The sequence below is a fragment of the Microcaecilia unicolor genome, chromosome 3 (genome assembly GCF_901765095.1).
Source record: "Microcaecilia unicolor chromosome 3, aMicUni1.1, whole genome shotgun sequence".
NCBI classification, from domain to species: domain Eukaryota; kingdom Metazoa; phylum Chordata; class Amphibia; order Gymnophiona; family Siphonopidae; genus Microcaecilia; species Microcaecilia unicolor.
In genome coordinates, this window is record NC_044033.1 from 138,972,977 (window position 1) to 138,992,192 (window position 19,216).

At 43.1% G+C, this 19,216-nt stretch overlaps 1 protein-coding gene across 1 annotated transcript in view; it reads right to left on the bottom strand.

The window, feature by feature from the left end:
* RYR2 (ryanodine receptor 2) overlaps positions 1 to 19,216 on the bottom strand; it is a 908,577-nt gene that overhangs the window by 317,982 nt on the left and 571,379 nt on the right. The window contains 2 exon segments of the mRNA XM_030194683.1: positions 10,304 to 10,385; positions 13,626 to 13,864. Of these exon segments, the coding sequence (XP_030050543.1) occupies positions 10,304 to 10,385; positions 13,626 to 13,864 (321 nt within the window).

Below are 19,216 nucleotides of genomic sequence, written 5' to 3' on the forward strand. Positions count from 1 at the left end.
GCCCCCCTTCATCCCTAAGAGCTATGGTAGTGGTGTACAGTTGTGGGGAGTGGGTTTGGGGGGCTCAGCAGCGAAGGTAGGGGAGCTATGCATGTGGGAGCAATTTATGGTGTCCACTGTAGTGCCCCCTAGCGGTGCCCGGTTGGTGCCCTGGCATGTGAGGAGGACCAGTGCACTACGAATGCTGGCTCCTCCCACTACTAAATGGCTTGGATTTGGTCATTTCTGAGATGGGCGTCCTTGGTTTCCTTTATGGCCGAAAACCAGGGACAACCATCTCTAAGGTCGACCTAACTGTTGAGATTTGGGCATCCCCGACCGTATTATCGAAATGAAAGATGGACGTCCATCTTGTTTCGATAATACAGGTTTCCCCGCCCCTTCGCCGGAACGTCCTTAGAGATGGACGCCCTTAGAGGGTCATCCCTGTTCGATTATGCTCCTCTATATGTTTCAAGGATATCAAGGCAGTTTACAAAAGGGGTAAAATTAGCAGAGTAAAATAATACTAAAAACAAAGCAAATACAACAAATGACAATATAACAATGAAGGGAGGGGAACAAGTAGTACAACATAGTTAAACCTCTTTACAATTGGAACCAGCCAATAAACAACTGAAAACAAAAAGAAGAAAAAAAGAGTGCAAAGAAGAGAAGGTCAATGGTAAACAAATGAGATTGTTGGAGTTAACCATCAGGCAATAAGTGACCAGCTTAAAAAGCTATATCTTTATTGCTGTCTTGAATTTAGGCCAAGAGGTAATGGATCTCAGATTCACAGGAACATTATTCTATACTGAAGGAGCACAGCAACAGAACTCTGTCTCACGTGATGTTACAATGTGCAGACAAGCAATAGTAGGAATCACCAGATGGTTGGTCCAGAGGATCTGAGCGATTGGCAAGACAAATATGAGGTCAAAAGAGAAGTTAAGCAAGGTGGCATCATAGGTAAACAATAATATCATAACATATCCTGAAGCTAACCGGAAGCCAGTACTGTTCAACAGAAGTGAGGAAAACCATGATCCTATATTTTTGCGTTGTATAGGATGGTCACTATTGTATTCTGGACAAGCTGTAATCGATATATTTGGTAAGAAGGAAGATCGACTAACAAAAAGTTACAGTAATCTAGTCTATTCAAAATTAGCACATAAGCAGCTTAGCCTAAATTGGGTGGTGGAGCAGGTGGGGGAAGAGGGGTTGGTGGTTGCGAGGTGAGGATAGTGGAGGGCAGACTTATACGGTCTGTGCCAGAGCCGGTGATGGGAGGCGGGACTGGTGGTTGGGAGGCGGGAAATACTGCTGGGCAGACTTGTACGGTCTATGCCCTGAAAAAGGCAGGTACAAATCAAGGTAAGGATACACATATGAGTTTATCTTGTTGGGCAGACTGGATGGACTGTGCAGGTCTTTTTCTGCCGTCATCTACTATGTTACTATGTTATATGTTATATTAGTTATTTTGAGATACAGTCTTAAAGACCAGATTTTTCTGAGTGTAGAAAACATATAACTAATCATAATCAAGATGTGTCATGAGAAATTTAACTTGCAAGCTATCGTCATGCCCAAAGAATGAATCAAATCTGTGAGCCGTAAATCAACTCCTTCAAGATGCGAATGATAATTTGGCGGAAGAGTTGAGCCCAAAAACCAAATGGCTTCACATTTGCAAGGATTCAAAGAGAATTTATTTTGAGGGAACCAAGAACATTATTGATATAAACCCACAGAAACAGCATCTTGAAAAGACTGGTCCTAGGTGTCATGAGTTATCAGAAGATGAATGTCTTCAACATAATTATAGGGAGAGAATCCTAATTGTTGAAAGAGTGTGACAAATAGAGATTAAAAGATTTTTAACAAGACAAGGTGCAAGGACAGAACCTTGTGGAGCTCCACATGACAATGAAAATGAACAAGAAAGATTATCATTAAAAATATATATATATGGAAGATTCAATTAGAAAAATAGAAGTGAAACCAGATGAGCACCGTTCTTTAAGTCCTGATTTTAAAAAATAGGATAACAGAGGAGAGTAGTTAACTGTGTCAAATGATGAAATGCTGAAGTCAGATCCAGTTATCCAGCTATATCAAAAATACAGCTATATAAAAAATATATCAAATGGAAAACTGCATCATTAAGCAAAAGAATAGACTCAGAACTGCAACCCTCGCAGAACCCAGGCTGACGCAGATTAAAAGAATTATTAGCATTCCACAACGTTGTGGCTTGGTAAAATACTGCTTTCTCTGTCATCTTAGCAAGGAAAAGAAGTGTGGCAATTAGTCTAAAATTTGACAGGAAAGATCAGTTAGCGGTTGATTTCTTATGCTGCAGCCTGATGACAGATTGCTTCCAAAGGATGACATCATACCTAGTTGAAGTGTAGTTTTAATGAAGTCAGAAATAAATGGAACATCTTTCCTTGAGCAAATGAGGAGGGATAAGATGGCTCTTACATGGTAAAACAGATTGCATTTTGTAACCAAGGTGGAAGGCTTTTACCTTTCGCCATTGCTATTCAATATACTTATGAAATTGTTTGGTGAGGTTCTTGATTACCGTGGTTTCATACACTCTCTATGCAGATGACATCACTGTTTTTCTGCATTTGTCTCTGTCTTGGGCAAAGACATTGAAACATATCCAAGAGTGTATGAGTATAATAGAAAATTAGATTTCAGTCCATTGACTTAAAATTAATAACAAGAAAACAAAGCTTGGAGATTCCTGAAGGTAGTGGTTATAGTTGGGCGAGGTTGAGGGGGAGGGTGATGAAGTGTGAGGGTGATTAGGTGATGATCTGAGATAGGAAGGACTGAGGTGCAGAAATTAGAAGGTGAGCAGGAAGAGCAGAGAACGAGGTCGAGACAATGGCCATCACGGTGAGTAGGGGCGGTAGAGGATAGTCGGAGGTTAAAGGAGGATATCAGAGTGAGGAATTTAGAAGCGTAAGAGTTGGATGGGTTGTCAATGTGAATGTTAAAATCACAAAGAATGAGGGATGGAGATGCGGGATCAAGAAAGATGGTGAGCTAGGCGTCGAAGTCAGTAAGGAATGAAGAGAGGGGCTTATCAGGGGGGCGGTAGATGACGGCAACTCTGAGTGGTAATGGGTGGAATAGTCGGATGGAGTGAGCTTCAAAGGATGAGAAGCAGTGAGACTGAGGTAGGAGGAGGGGTTGGAAACTACAGGAGGGCGAGAGAAGTAGCCCGACGCCTCCGCCGCGGCCATCTGGGCGGGGAGTGTGGGAGAAGAGGTAACCTCCATGACAAAGGGCGGCGACTGAGGCAGAGTTGTCAGGGGAGAGCCAGGTTTCGGTTAGGGCGAGTAGTTGAAGGGAGCGAGAGATGAAGAGATCGTGGATGAAGGGCAGTTTGTTGCAGACCGAGTGGGCATTCCACAAGGCACATGAGAAGGGGAGGGAAGAGGGGGGGAGGAGGGGAATAGAGACGAGATTGGAGGAGTCACGGAATCATTTGTGTGGATAGGAGAGGACGGGTGAGGGGGGCCTGGATTAGGATTAATGTCTCCCGTGGATAGCAGGAGGAGGAGCAGGAGAGTGCGGAGGAGGGTGGGGGAGGTCGGGCGACGAAGGCGACGAAGACGGGGTGCACTTAGGAGGAATGGTGAAGGGTTAATGGTAGGAAGGAGGTGTTGAAGATTAAGGGCTAGGAAGGAGGAGGGGGACAAGAGAGATGGTGAGGTGGTGAGGGATGGGGGTGGATAGGGTATTGCCGTAGTGGGCAGGTTGGGAGGGAACACAGGTGGGCAATGAGTTCCAGCAGTGGACAGCGGTAAGGGGAGGGGAAAAAGATTAGGAAGGGACAGGGCAAGGAAGAGGATGTGGACAGGGGCCATAAGTAGTGATTGCGGTGTAAGTGTAGAGACTGAGGTGAGAAGTAGATAGATAGAGCGGAGAGTCGGAGGCTTGGAATTGGAGGGATAGATGGACTGGAGAGCAGGTAAGTCAATGGTTGACAAGTTAGCAGGCAGGCAAGTGAGGCAGTGGCTGCCAGACTAGCAGGCGGGCTGAAGCAAGCTGGTGTGGATGGACAGGGATGAGTAGGGAGAGGCTGGGGGGGGTAGGTAGGTCAATGGCTGACAAGTTAGTAGGTAGGCAAGTAAATCAGTGGTTGACAAGCTAGTAGGCGGGTTGGGGCATGCTGGAGCCGGTGGACAAGAATGAGCAGGGAGATTCTGGAGAGCAGATAAGTCAAGGGCTGACAAATTAGCAGGCAGGCGAGTAAGTCAATGGCTGACAAGCTAGCAGGCAGGCTGGAACAAGCTGGTGCAGATGAGCAGGGAGAAGCTGGAGCAAGCAGGCTGGAGCAGATGGACTGGAACAGGCAGGGAGAAGCTGGTTCAGGTGGATCGGAGCACGCTGGAGCAGATGTACTGGAGCGGGCAGGCTGGAGCAGGTGTATTGGAATAAGCAGGGAGAAGCTGGTTCAGGCAGACTGGAGCCGGTGTACTGGAACAAGCAGGGAGAAGCTGGTTCAGGCTGGAGCAGGTGTACTGGAGCAAGTAGGTGTGCCGGAGCAGATGGGCTGGAACAAGCAGGGAGAAGCCTGACTGGAACACTGGAGCAAGCAGGGGAAGCTGGGTCGGCGTACTGGAGCAAGCTGGGATCGGCATGCTGGAACAAGCTGGGATCGGCATACTGGAACAAGCTGGGATCACGAGATGGGATCATGCAGACAGGAGCAGGCTTGGAGCAGGCGGACTGGAACACACTAGGGCAAAAACATGCTAGCAGGGAGAAGCTGGATCAGGCGGACCGGAACAGACTGGAGATGCTGGATCAGGCGGACTGGAGCAAGCTGGACTGGGAGAAGCGGGAGAAGCTGGATCAGGCGGGCTGGAGCGACTGGAGCAGATGGACTGGAATGAGCAGGGAGAAGCAGCTGGATCAGGCGGGCTGGAACAAGCAGGAAGAAGCTGGATCCGTCGGACCGGGACAGGCTGGAACAGGTGGCTGGATCAGGCGGACCGGGGCAAGCCGGAGCAGGAGGCAGGAACAGGCAGGGAGAGGCTGGAACTGCGGACTGGGACAGGCAGGAAGAAGCTGGATCAGGCTGCAACAGATGGACTGGAGAAGGCCGGGAGAAGCTGGATCAGGCAGATTGGAAGAAGCAGGAGCAGAGGCACTGGAACAGGCAGATGGATTGGGGCATGCTGGTGGGCTGTAACAGGCAGCGAGTGCAGATGGAGCACAGCTGGTGGGCTGTAACAGGCAGCGAGTGCAGATGGAGCAGAGCTGGCAGGGAAAAGCTGGGCCCTGGGTAGCCGGCCGACAGTGAAGGGGTCAGGCTGTAGCAGGCAGGCAGGCGGACAGACAGCCAAGACTAGCCCCGAGCAGAGAAGCCGCGCGTCTCAGCGCGCAACCGAGTGTGCGGCGCTTCCCTCCTCTTCACCTTGATCAGGACGGCAGGCGCTCGCTCCGTTCCGGGGCCTCCACGAGGCAGCAGATAGCCGCGATTGGCTCAGATCAGCCTGTCCTCGCCGGCTCCGCACCTCGCCGTTGCAGCGGAAGGAAGGAAGACTGTCTCACTTCCGCTCCGGCCCGCCACCTGTCCCTCAGCGGGTAAGTGGCGCCTTCTCTGGGGACTTTCTCGGGTGCTCAAATGGTTACCTCGTGGGGGAGGCCATGTTCGCGGTTCAGGCTCCCCCGGCGAGCCCCTCCACCTTCCCGGGAATGCAAACCCTACGAGAGGAGGTATTCCACCTCCTCGTGTGCAGCAGCGCCGCACAGATCGCGATCTCCGACAGATCCCAGCGATCTTCAGGGGAGCTCCCGACTCAGTTCCTGCCAGGGAGCGCGACGGCCGAGGGTGAGCTCTTGGGCCCAGCGAACTCGGCGCCCGGGCCTTAGTTCACGAGTTGGAGGGTCCTGGAAATGTTTCCAGTGAATTGCGGCTGGCCCTGCAGTCAGGAGGAACCGGCTCTGCCTATTAAAATGAGCCAGTTCGTCCAGGCCCCGGCGATGGAGCTGTTGCGGCCCGCCAGCAGCGCCAGAGGTGAGGTTCAGACCAAAGAATACTGGTGGTCTCTCTATTGTTAGTGCACGCTAATTTTTAGCATACATTAACTTTGTAGTCTTTTGAGGTGGAGAATAGCCAATACACCATAGTTTTTTGACAGTGAAGATCACAGTATAGGTATGTGTCCTATTTGCACTTCATTATATTGTTTGTCGGTTAAGACAATATGATCTCTCTATGTTCTTCAATAGATATAATATGATATTTATTACATATTCTTGTATTTTAGTAATATATGTGGTTGGTTGATTTATTTATTTATTTATCTATATATATTGTATTCATTATTACTTTTATCAATGTTCAATATGTTACACATATGCTTATTGGTTTTTGTTTTACATGTCATGGTATCTTATATTCTATTTTTCAAAATTATATTTTCAAATTTTATGCTGTACATTTTTAATTTTTAATTGGTATGTTCTTATATTTGTAATTTTGCTTATTTATTATTTTGTAGCCCCTGACGTAGCCCCTTTGGGTGAAACATGGCCTGTGTCGGGTATTATACTAGTTTGCAACTGTACAATAAAAGTTTTGTGTGCATCTATCTGTTCTGTTTGTTTCTGCATTGGAGTCTGCAGATCATCTGCCTTTCCTGTTTTTTCCTGGTTTTCTTCTTATCTCTCCCAGCATACCTTTAGTGTATACTCTAGTGGATCCTCCTCAACTTCTATCCCACTGTCAGTTGGTGTACCTCAGGGATCTGTCCTGGGACCTCTTCTTTTCTCCATCTATACTTCTTCCCTTGGTACTCTGATCTCATCCCATGGTTTTCAGTATCATCTTTACGCTGATGACTCCCAGATCTACCTCTCCACACCAGAAATCTCAGCCGAAATCCAGGCCAAAGTATCAGTCTGCCTGTCTGACATTGCTGCCTGGATGTCCCAGCGCCATCTGAAACTAAACATGACCAAGACTGAGCTTCTTATCTTTCCCCCTAAACCAACCTCTCTTCCTCCCCCATTCTCTATTTCTGTGAATAATACTCTCATCCTTCCTGTCTCATCAGCTCCTAACCTTGGGGTCATCTTCGACTCCTCCCTCTCCTTCTCTGCAATATTCAGCAGACTGCTAAAACCTGTCGTTTCTTTCTCTATAATATTAGCAAAATTCGCCCTTTCCTTTCTGAGCACACTACCAGAACCCTCATCCACACTCTTATCACCTCTCGCTTAGACTATTGCAACTTGCTTCTCACAGGTCTCCCACTTAGCCATCTCTCTCCTCTTCAATCTGTTCAAAATTCTGCTGCTCGACTAATATCCTGCCAGTGTCGTTATGCTCATATTAGCCCTCTCCTCAAGTTACTTCACTGGCTTCCTATCCGTTTCCGCTTACAGTTCAAACTCCTCTTATTGACCTACAGTGGGGGAAATAAGTATTTGATCCCTTGCTGATTTTGTAAGTTTGCCCACTGACAAAGACATGAGCAGCCCATAATTGAAGGGTAGGTTATTGGTAACAGTGAGAGATAGCACATCACAAATTAAATCCGGAAAATCACATTGTGGAAAGTATATGAATTTATTTGCATTCTGCAGAGGGAAATAAGTATTTGATCCCCCACCAACCAGTAAGAGATCTGGCCCCTACAGACCAGGTAGATGCTCCAAATCAACTCGTTACCTGCATGACAGACAGCTGTCGGCAATGGTCACCTGTATGAAAGACACCTGTCCACAGACTCAGTGAATCAGTCAGACTCTAACCTCTACAAAATGGCCAAGAGCAAGGAGCTGTCTAAGGATGTCAGGGACAAGATCATACACCTGCACAAGGCTGGAATGGGCTACAAAACCATCAGTAAGACGCTGGGCGAGAAGGAGACAACTGTTGGTGCCATAGTAAGAAAATGGAAGAAGTACAAAATGACTGTCAATCGACAAAGATCTGGGGCTCCACGCAAAATCTCACCTCGTGGGGTATCCTTGATCATGAGGAAGGTTAGAAATCAGCCTACAACTACAAGGGGGGAACTTGTCAATGATCTCAAGGCAGCTGGGACCACTGTCACCACGAAAACCATTGGTAACACATTACGACATAACGGATTGCAATCCTGCAGTGCCCGCAAGGTCCCCCTGCTCCGGAAGGCACATGTGACGGCCCGTCTGAAGTTTGCCAGTGAACACCTGGATGATGCCGAGAGTGATTGGGAGAAGGTGCTGTGGTCAGATGAGACAAAAATTGAGCTCTTTGGCATGAACTCAACTCGCCATGTTTGGAGGAAGAGAAATGCTGCCTATGACCCAAAGAACACCGTCCCCACTGTCAAGCATGGAGGTGGAAATGTTATGTTTTGGGGGTGTTTCTCTGCTAAGGGCACAGGACTACTTCACCGCATCAATGGGAGAATGGATGGGGCCATGTACCGTACAATTCTGAGTGACAACCTCCTTCCCTCCGCCAGGGCCTTAAAAATGGGTCGTGGCTGGGTCTTCCAGCACGACAATGACCCAAAACATACAGCCAAGGCAACAAAGGAGTGGCTCAGGAAGAAGCACATTAGGGTCATGGAGTGGCCTAGCCAGTCACCAGACCTTAATCCCATTGAAAACTTATGGAGGGAGCTGAAGCTGCGAGTTGCCAAGCGACAGCCCAGAACTCTTAATGATTTAGAGATGATCTGCAAAGAGGAGTGGACCAAAATTCCTCCTGACATGTGTGCAAACCTCATCATCAACTACAGAAGACGTCTGACCGCTGTGCTTGCCAACAAGGGTTTTGCCACCAAGTATTAGGTCTTGTTTGCCAGAGGGATCAAATACTTATTTCCCTCTGCAGAATGCAAATAAATTCATATACTTTCCAAAATGTGATTTTCCGGATTTAATTTGTGATGTGCTATCTCTCACTGTTACCAATAACCTACCCTTCAATTATGGGCTGCTCATGTCTTTGTCAGTGGGCAAACTTACAAAATCAGCAAGGGATCAAATACTTATTTCCCCCACTGTATAAGTGCATTCACTCTGCAGCTCCTCAGTACCTCTCCACTCTCATCTCTCCCTACATTCCTCCCCGGGAACTCTGTTCACTGGGTAAATCTCTCTTTGATTGACCTTATTTATTTACATTTGATGCCACAAATAAGACTTTGCAGATTCCAACTATTAATCCCCTAATTTTGTCATCTTAGCTGTGCAATGTAACTATCTGATGGGCGCTTTTACTAAGGCGTGTAGGTGCCTTTGTGCGTCCAACGCACGTCAATTTGGAACTACCCCGCAGCTACTACATGTCCCGGGCAGTAATTTCATTTTTTACGCGCGTCCAATACAGTAGGTAGAAAATACTTTTTTATTTTCTACTGTGTGGCACTAATTGGCAGTGTATACATGCTGACAATTACCACCCGGTTAATGCACGAGACCTTACTGCTAAGTCAATGAGTGGCGGTAAGGTTTCTGGCCCAAAATGGATATGTGCCAATTTTTATTTTGCCACGTCCATTTTTGGCCAAAAAAGGCCTTTTTTGCAGGTTCACTGAAAAATGGACCTGTGCGCATCCAATACACTGCGCCTACAACAGTGCAGGCCATTTTGTCGCGCACCTTAGTAAAAGGACCCCGGAATTCTTTCTGGTTGCCAACAATTTTCTTACATATTACTTTATATGAGACATTTGCTTCGCTTTTTTCTGATTCCTTATTTTGAAGACTAAATTATGGGATGGAAAAGGAATGCAGAATTATTTCATTGTGTATCACTTTTTTTTCCTTTATGTGATATTTCTGTACAAGTTGATTTTTTGGTTATGAATACATTTGCAAATGTCTATAAATAAAAAAGAAAAAGGAAATGAAAAATGTTTTACAACAAAATAAAACAGAAACAAGAAGTCAGATAAAATGAAACATATATGTTCAGTGTACAGATGAATGTGCTTTTTTCTCTATTCTCAATCCACCCCAAACACTCTCCATGTTTAAATATATAACTTCAGTGATTTGTGAAGTAAAATAGCCAGATGAATATAGATTTTGCCTAATTTTATTTTTTTTACATTTTTGTGCATGGTGCTGCCATTGATCACATATTGTGCTTCTAAATATCAGCCTTCTCAGGTCTTTCTGGAAACAGTTTCAAAACACATAAACATTTCATACTTTGGTTGTTAATTAAAAAGTAATACACATGATTTACTGCACATTCAACAGCCCAAAAAAGGTGACTTTACAAATTATTGACTTAAAATAAAATCCTAAAACTTTGTTAATATCAAGTTTCCCTTACCGTTCTACATAGATACTCTTGCTAGTGCCCAGGGCATAAAGGCTGGTCAGTATTCTGTAGCAAGAAACCTGGTCATCTTCCACTAGCAAAAAGGAGAAAAAAGAAATATTGATGATTTGTGAAATGCAGGTACAACCAGACCTGTAGACTGTGGAAAGTCAGAGACATAAGATACTGTGGGGGAAAGTTATCAAGGTGTGGTAAAAGAGATCACCTTTTACCACACCTTGATATACCATTGTATTCAGCAACTCTACCCACTTGTGAGAATAAGCAAGCCTGCTTGTCCTCGGAGAAAGTGAAGATACTTACCTGTAGCAGGTATTCTCCGAGGACAGCAGGCTTCTTATTCTCACAAGTGGGTAGACGCCGATCTGCGTCACACGGGCCCGGGACTAGGCGATGTGGATCAGCATCACCCACTTGTGAGAATAAGCAAGCCTGCTTGTCCTCGGAGAAAATAAGGTATTTGCTTGAAAGACTATGGGGTTGAGATGGGGCAGGAGGTGATGCTAGGAGGTGGAGTGGCAAGGGCTGGGGGTGGTGGAGCGGTGCTAGGAGCATGTGCTAAAATTTTCCTCTCAAAAATTGCTCCCTCTTGGCAACTCTGGAAAGGGAAATTTTTGCCTGGAGGGGATGGGTTGGATCATCAATAGTGTTACCTCTAGACTCTTTAAGAAGGGTCTTTGGGAGCATCCGGTTACACAATAGCATCTTAGTGCTCACAGGGAGAAGATTAACACAGTTTGTGAGGTTGATCACAATTTGCATTTCTTTTACTGCAGGAGTTATAACTTGCAGTACTGACTCACTACAGGTTAGTGATTTAATTCACCACAGCTTAGGAACCAATTCCTTTAGTGCAACATTCATGGGTAAAATGTGTCTATGAGCTTTGTGTCAAGGCAGGTAAATTTCAAGTAGCCCATACAGTTTCAAAACATACTGGAAATTTCAAGGCACATAGGGGCCAATATTCAGACCACGAGAGCCAGGCTGCCTCACGCGGGCAGTATTTAGTTAGCCCAGATATTCAATGCTGAGCTATTTCTGGTAACCAGAATTGAATATCTAGTTTAAATTTGGCCAGTTTCAACTTAACTGGCCAAGCCGATATTCAGGGCTGGCCAGTTAAGTTGGAGTTGGCCAAAGATATTCCAGTTATTGTGGTGGCCAAATATGGCCACCAAACTTAGCTGACTCCACACTGAAAATTGCTGGATAGCTGGTTATATCAAGCGATATAACCGGCTATCTTTTAGCTGCTAACTGGCGATATTCAATGGGGGAAAGCTGGCTGTCCGACGCTGAATACTGCCGGATACCTGGCTAAGTGCCATTTAGGCGGTTGTTTCATTCTGAATATCAGGGGGATAGCTTTTAATAAAGCTTATTGGGTGCTAATGGAAATTAGTGTGCGCTAAATATTGTGTGTTCTATTTTATATCTATTGGCCATGTGGTACTTAACGCATGCTAATGTCCATTAGTGCGCTCTAAGCTTTCATAAAAGGATCCCATAGTTAATGAAAAATTTCAAAGGGAAACAACATTCCCTACTTTTCTCCCTGCAAAAAAAAGGTTTGACATTTTCATCACACGTCCCAACAGACATATTGAATTACTGTGATGGCAATTTCAACAACAGCTGAAAAACAATGGAAATATACTTCACCATTATGGGGCCTACTTAACAATGTGTAGTAAGATTTTGCAGTTACTGTAGGTTAACTGAAAAACTAAATGCATGCTAACTGTTGGAAGCATTCACAGCATTTTTCCATTGCCATTCAGCACAGAGAAAAACTTCTTACTGTGTGTGTTAACGGAATGGCAGAAAACGCAACACAACTACTACATCTATTCAGCTGATTTTAACTGTACTGCAATTATCTGACACATTAATATTTAGCACATTTACTGTATGGTGCTTCTTTCCACATTAGTTGTTAAAAAGCAAAACTACTGCCACTTTAACTGCCATTTGTTGCATTAAGAGTAAATGCAGCTTAGTAAATTGGCTACTATGGTGCTCATTTTTAAAACAGATGGGCACCTCAAAATGCCTTAAAATAAAGTCCATCTGCTAAAAATGTCCAAATCCCAATTTTGTAAATTCAGAATTTGGACATTTCACACTGAAGTTTGTCGAAATAGCAAGGGTGCTTGGTGTGGGTGTGTTTTGGGCAGGACTAGGGAGGGTCCAAAAGTAGGATATCCAACAGTGAAAGGACATTTTTTATCTAGCTCTGTTTCAGTCACATCCGAGTTACAAAAAGGTACTCTGATTGAGCAGCTGAGCACTGGATGGATTAAGGCATGACCCCTCCTTAATCCCCCAGTGGTTTCTGTCCCCCTCCTTCTCCCTTGAAAGTGAAACCAAGTCATACTGTAACTCTATTATTTTTTTTTCTAGGGCTCCCTCCAGGAAGAGAAAAATGTTTACTGTACCTAAAGATATAGGACACCTGCAAGCTTGAAGGCTATTGAAGCTGTATACATTCAGGTACAGTAGATATTCTTCTGTTCCTGGAGGGATCACATTTACCAAAGAAAGAGTTACATTGGAATCTGAACCTGTGTCCACTGCACTAGTCACTAGGCTACTCCTCTGTTCTGCAAGGATGTCTGTGTGGCCATTTTTGTAAGAATGCTGCCAGACAGACATCTTTGTCCCTCGTTTTCTCCTTTTCAGTTTGTAAAATGGGTGCTCTGAATGGACATCTCTAGAGTAAGGATGTCCTTCTCACATATTTTCGAACAGGAAACACCTACATTTTTTCTATTCAAAAATGACTGTAATATGAAGGGGTTTTATTGGACTTTCTTTGGCATGTATAATGTCCTTTCAAACATGCCCCTCCATGGATACAATAATCAAAGTACCTGAAGTGATGCAAATTCCAGGGGTAATCTTTGATTACTTCCGCTTACCCTGAGTATAAGGCAAAAGTTTTCAGGCAGTTTTGATGTGGTTATCATGCTCTCAAAAATTACTCACAAACACTCACACCTGCTTTCTCCCTGAGGGGAATTTTCTTACATTTGTAGCTTTACCTAATTTAAACGTGGTGCATTGACCAATCATCTCCTGCCCTCTCTCTGACCCAAGAATGCTTTTTTAAAGAGTGAGGCAAAATGAATTCACTGAAGAAAAATGAAAACATTTTCCCTACACTGCAAGGGTGGACAAGTCAAAAGTCCCCTTTTATGAGGGCAAAACACTGTTTAACCAATAGAGAAACCTTTGATTAGCTTCCCCATAACTATCGTTCACCATCTTCAAACATAAATGAAGTTCAAGAATAATAAACAATACATACATATTAAATCTTCCCCAAACTGATGCTGCCCGATATGCTCAAACAATGAAGACAGCACTGGCAGAAGAGCCACTGTGGTGTAGTTAATAATTTGTGTTACTCCCTTTGGCTGGTTCCTAGTGTGTGTAAACTGGCCTTGTTTTAGGTTTTCCATTGTCTTCTCCAAGTCTTCTGCTGCATTAGCCAAAAAAGCTCTTAATGCCATCTTTACTGTCTCAAGGCCAGTCTTCATCACAGTCCTAGATATAAAGACAAGACAATTCCATTCACTTTCTGAACTTAACACTGTATAGATGCTAAACACAACTCAGTTGGCTAGATTACTTATTATTATTATTATTATTATTTGTATAGAGCTACCAGACACACGCAGCGCTGAACACCTGACACAGAGAGGCAGTCCCTGCTCGATAGAGCTTACAATCTAAAAATATAGACAGACAAGACAATTAAGGGCGAGGAAAGTACTGGGTGAGAAGGAACAAGGATAGGGGAATTGACACCAACCCTTGCCCAGTCATGTTCTCTTCTGAGAGCTTAATGGTTAAAGTAGCAGGCTCACAACCAGCACAGTCAAGGTTCAAATCCCACTGCTGCTCCTGTGATCTTGGACAAATCACTTAATGCTTTATTGCCTCAGATACAAACTTTCCCTCTGGAGACAGAGAAATACCTACCGTACCTAAATATAACTCACCTTGAACTACTACTGAAAAAGTGTAACATATTTTTGCATTTTGTTGATTCATGAACAAACATGGGGCATATAATCCATCCAACAGCTCCTCTAGAGTGAATTTGCAATTTTTGTATACAGTTAATAAATCTATCACATCACAGCCATTCTGTTACACAGTCATAAAATAACAAAAAAAAATAGCCATATTGGATCAGACTGATGGTCCATCTAGTCCTGTATCCCGCTTCTAACAGTGGCCAAACCAGGTCACAAGTATCTGGCACAATTCCAAGAGCAGCAAGATTTCATGCTATCGAACTTTTAGATAAGTAGTGGCTTTCCCCATGTCTATGATTATGGACTTTTACTCCAGGAACTTGTACAAACCTTTTTTAATCCAGATACACTAAATGCTGTTACCACATCCGCAGGGTTTAATTATTCATTGAATGAAAAAAATATATTTTCTTCTATTTGATTTACAAATATGACCATGTAACATCATGAAGTGTCTTTTAGCTTTTGTACTTATTGAAAAATAATCGATCCGTGTTTACCTGTTCTACTCCACTCAGGAATTTGTAGATTTCTATCATATCCCCCTTCAGTCATCTCTTTTCCAAACTGAAGACCCCAAGTCTCTTAAGCCTTTTCTCATATGAGATGAGTCACATCCTATTAATCATTTTTGTTGCCTTCTTTGAACCTTTTCTAATTCTGCTATATCTTTTTTGAGATACAGTGAACAGAATTGCACATAATACGTAAGGTGAGGTCACAACATGAAGTGACGCAGAAGCATTATAATATTATTTGTATTATTTTCTATCCCTTTCCTAATAACTCCTGCTCTTTTGGCCAATGCTGCACACTGAGCAGAAGATTTCAATGTATTGTCCAAATGACACCTAGATCTTTTTCTTGGGTGGTGACTCCTAAAGGGAATTATTCTTCCCAGTGTACATTGTTTTGTGTTGTCCACATTATATTTCATCTGCCATTTGGATGCCTGGTCTTACAATTTCCTATGGTCCTCCTGCAATTTTCCATAGTCCACATATGATTTAACAACTTTGAATAGCTTTGTGTCATCTGCAAATTTAATCACCTCACATTCCCAGATCATTTATAAATATGTTAAATAGCACCAGTCCCAGTACAGATACAGATTTCTGGGCCACTCCACTCTTCACCTTCCTTCACTGATAAAAATGGCCATTTAACCCTACCCTCTGTTTTCTATCCTTTAACCAGTTCTCAGTCCACAACAGAACATTGCCTCTTATCCTAATTTTCTCAGGAGTCTCCTATGAGGGGCCTTGTCAAAAGCTTTCTGAAAATCAAGACACACTACATCAACTGGCTCATCTTTATTCACACGTTTATTTATACTTTCAAAGAAATAAAGCTAATTTCCCTTGACTGAATCCATGTTGACTCTGTCCCATTAAACCAGGTTTCTCTATGTGTTCAGTAATATTGCCCGGCTCTGACGTCAGGCTTACAGATCTGTAATTTTCTGGATCCTCCCTGTAACCATTTTAAAAAATTGGCATTACGTTGGCCACCCTCCAATTCTCAGGTGTCGTGGACTATTTTAAAGACAGGTTAAAGATCACTAATAGCAGATCAAAAATGTAATGTCTGAGACTTTTCAGTACCCTGGGATTTACTACTCTTTAACTTGTCAATGTGGCTCGGTATGTCACCAAGATTTGATTCAGTTCCTCCGTATTGTCACTCTTGAAAACCACTTCTGGGACAGGTGGGTCTCTTACTCATACATCCTCCTCAGTAAAGACCGAAGCAAATCAAGCAATGGAACATCACCTCTTTCCTTTTTCAAGATCCAATTTTGAGGGCTCCCCCACCTATTTAAACTGCCTTACCATGCCTCTACACAGCTTACTCTCTTTATTATGTATCCAAAGGTGAACAATTTACAATACATATAACATTTTCTGTATCATAATCATCTTTAGTAATGCACATCTTCCAGACTTTGAGAGGAGCAGCCCTTTTCACTTTCTGCATAGTCATCTTATATCTTCACATTTCTCTATAAATGCTATACATCACATGCTGATTAAATCCATAATATTTGTCCCCTACTCACCTCATGGGTAACTCTACTGCCCCCCCTTCCCTAATACCATATCTTTGGATTTCATAATTTATTTTGAGCCCCCTGAAACTCTCAAACTGGTCAATAAGCACTATCCTCAACATAAATAGTAATATTTTGTCCACATGCAGATTAATATGTATCTCTCTATTCTCTATCTTGATTCACTTGAGCTCTTTATCCTTTCCAATCTTAATACCAATGGCTCCAGGCACAGTATAAACTACAGTAGTGAAAGAGGACACATTTGTCTTTTCTCTGCAGCAGAAACTCTTGAGTGAATTGCTCATTAATTATCAGCTACACTGTTGGTCTGTCATACAAACCACTGACCTACTTATTCCCTTCTTTTCCATACATTCCTAGGACCAAGATCAAATGATCTCATAGCACTTTTTCAAATGGATTTTTCTCATCTAGACTCACCATCGATGTTTCCTCCCCTTGCCTTTGCTGCACCTGCAACATTGCCAGCATCTTTAACATACTCAGTGAAACACTCCTTTCCTGACAAATCCCACCTGATTTTCATGAATTAAGCATAGTAAGTATTTATTTAACCTGGTTGCTAATATGGAGCTTAATGATTTTATGTCTTGATGTAATAATATGGGCCTGTATGAACCTAGTTTCTCCTAATCCTTTCTCAACTTTTGGAACTATGTTCAACTCTGCTCAGGCCTCAAAGCATTAGCCTGAAGCACATTCTGATACATAGCCCTCAAAGAATCCACCACAATGTCAGTTAATCTTTTCTAGAATTCCACTCCTAAATTATCTGGTCCTACAGAATTGCCAGTTTTAACTTTTCAACAGTTACCTTTATTTTTATGGCTATGATAGGTCTGTTTAAGTTCTTTGAGAGATGGAAGCTGAAGGCTTTGAAAAATGTCTCTCTTTGATCTTTTCACTTCTTTCCTGACTATATAGCATTTTATAAAACTCTACAAAATTCTGTGCAATCTCCAAAGCTTTTGATGTAACCCGGCCTGCTGAATTCTTAATTTTAGTGATTACCTGCTTTGTCTGAGAGACAAAATTGGCTAATGATTTTCCTATATCCCCAGCAGTATAATTTATATTTATAATAAAATATGCTATTCTTAGCCCACTGTGCGAGTCTCATGATCTGCCTTTTAAGATTTAGCACTTGAGCATTGCAATCAGTCTTCACCTGTATAACTTGCAATCTATGGTATTTTTGTTATTCCTTTGTTAGGCGTAACAGCTCATGTTTCACTTTCTCCACCTGCTAGCTACATATCCTAAAACTCTCCCTCTTAAGATTGTTTAGCTACCTCCCAATATATGACTTCAGAGCTACCTGACCCCTTATTTTCTTGTTAATACTGCTGCAGGCTTCCTCAAGAAATCTCAACATTTGCCTGCCCCCAACCTTGGTCTTTAGTATCTAGACATGATTTCCCATACCTCTCTTCCTCCCACCACTTCCAGAGCACTATAAGAACTAACATATAATAAATCATTTATATTTAAACCAGAAATTGAACTGTAAATTTTGAAAATCAATCTTAAACCCTAATATGCCCAGCCTGCATCTGCCACTTCTTTAGTCTTCCCATCACCTCCTTTCAATATTTCTTGCACTCATATAGTCAGATAGGTTTCCCAACAATCTAAAACCCTTAGACTCACTTACATAACATTCCTGATGATAAAAAATTTCAGTATTACTACACTACGTTTCATCATTTATGGAACAAGACAGAGCACCACTGAGTTATCAAACTCAGCAGCTCTCTCTACACTTCCTCATTTTTAGTTGGTCCCCAAGCCAAGCTCCACTTATATTTACTTATTGGTCCTACTACAATGAAGGAGAGCCTGTTTGTTTTCCAACTCAACTCCACACTGTAATTGAAATAGCAGTGGAACAAAAGAAAAGATGCAGACCTTGTTGAAGAAAGCAGTCTTTAATGAGTTGCATTGTTGCTCCCAGGGTTGAACCCTGGGAGCATCAATACAACTCATTAAAGACTGTGGGGCCCTTTTATAAAGTTATGACAAAAGGGGGCCTAAGCTTTCATCTGCACGTGTTTTTGGTGTATGCCGAGGCCCCCTTTTACGACAGTGGGTAAAAGGTAGGTCTTTGGGTTTTTTTCAAGAAATGGCCACACGGCAAGTGAAACACTTGCTACACAGCCATTTTGGGGGGGAGCATTTACCACCATCCAGTGAGGCGGCAGTAAGGGGTCCCACGCTAACCTGGCAGTAACCAAGCCATGTGCGGCATTGCCCGATTAACACCGGGTACACACTGGCACTACAAAAACTGAAATATTTTTGCAGTGCCAGAGGGAACTACGGCCAGGCTGCTGTGGTAGCCCAGTGGTACTTCCATTTTAGTCAATAGTAAGTCCACGTTGGGCTTACTGCTGCTTAGTAAAAGGGCCACTGTGTTTTCTTCAACAAGGTCTGCTTCTTTTCTTTTGCTTCATTGTGGATACTGTGGACCGATTATCTTCTTGTTTCCTTACCATTGAAATGGCAGCTGCATCCTTTTGCTTTTGAGTGCTGCCTGAGCTAAGCTTTGAATATTCAGATTATTGTCTGGTTTGATTCATAGATTCTAGTTTACTCTTACCTGTGTGTCCTTCTCTTAATATCTCCTTGATAACCTGCTAAATTTACCTCCATCTATCTTACAAAGAAAAAATAAACAAAAAAAAACCTCCCTTTTCTCTTGCAGAGGTTCTGACCTCTAAAAGTTTATATATATGTCTTCATCCTGACTCTATAGTCCCTCTCTATATAGGGAAATCAAGA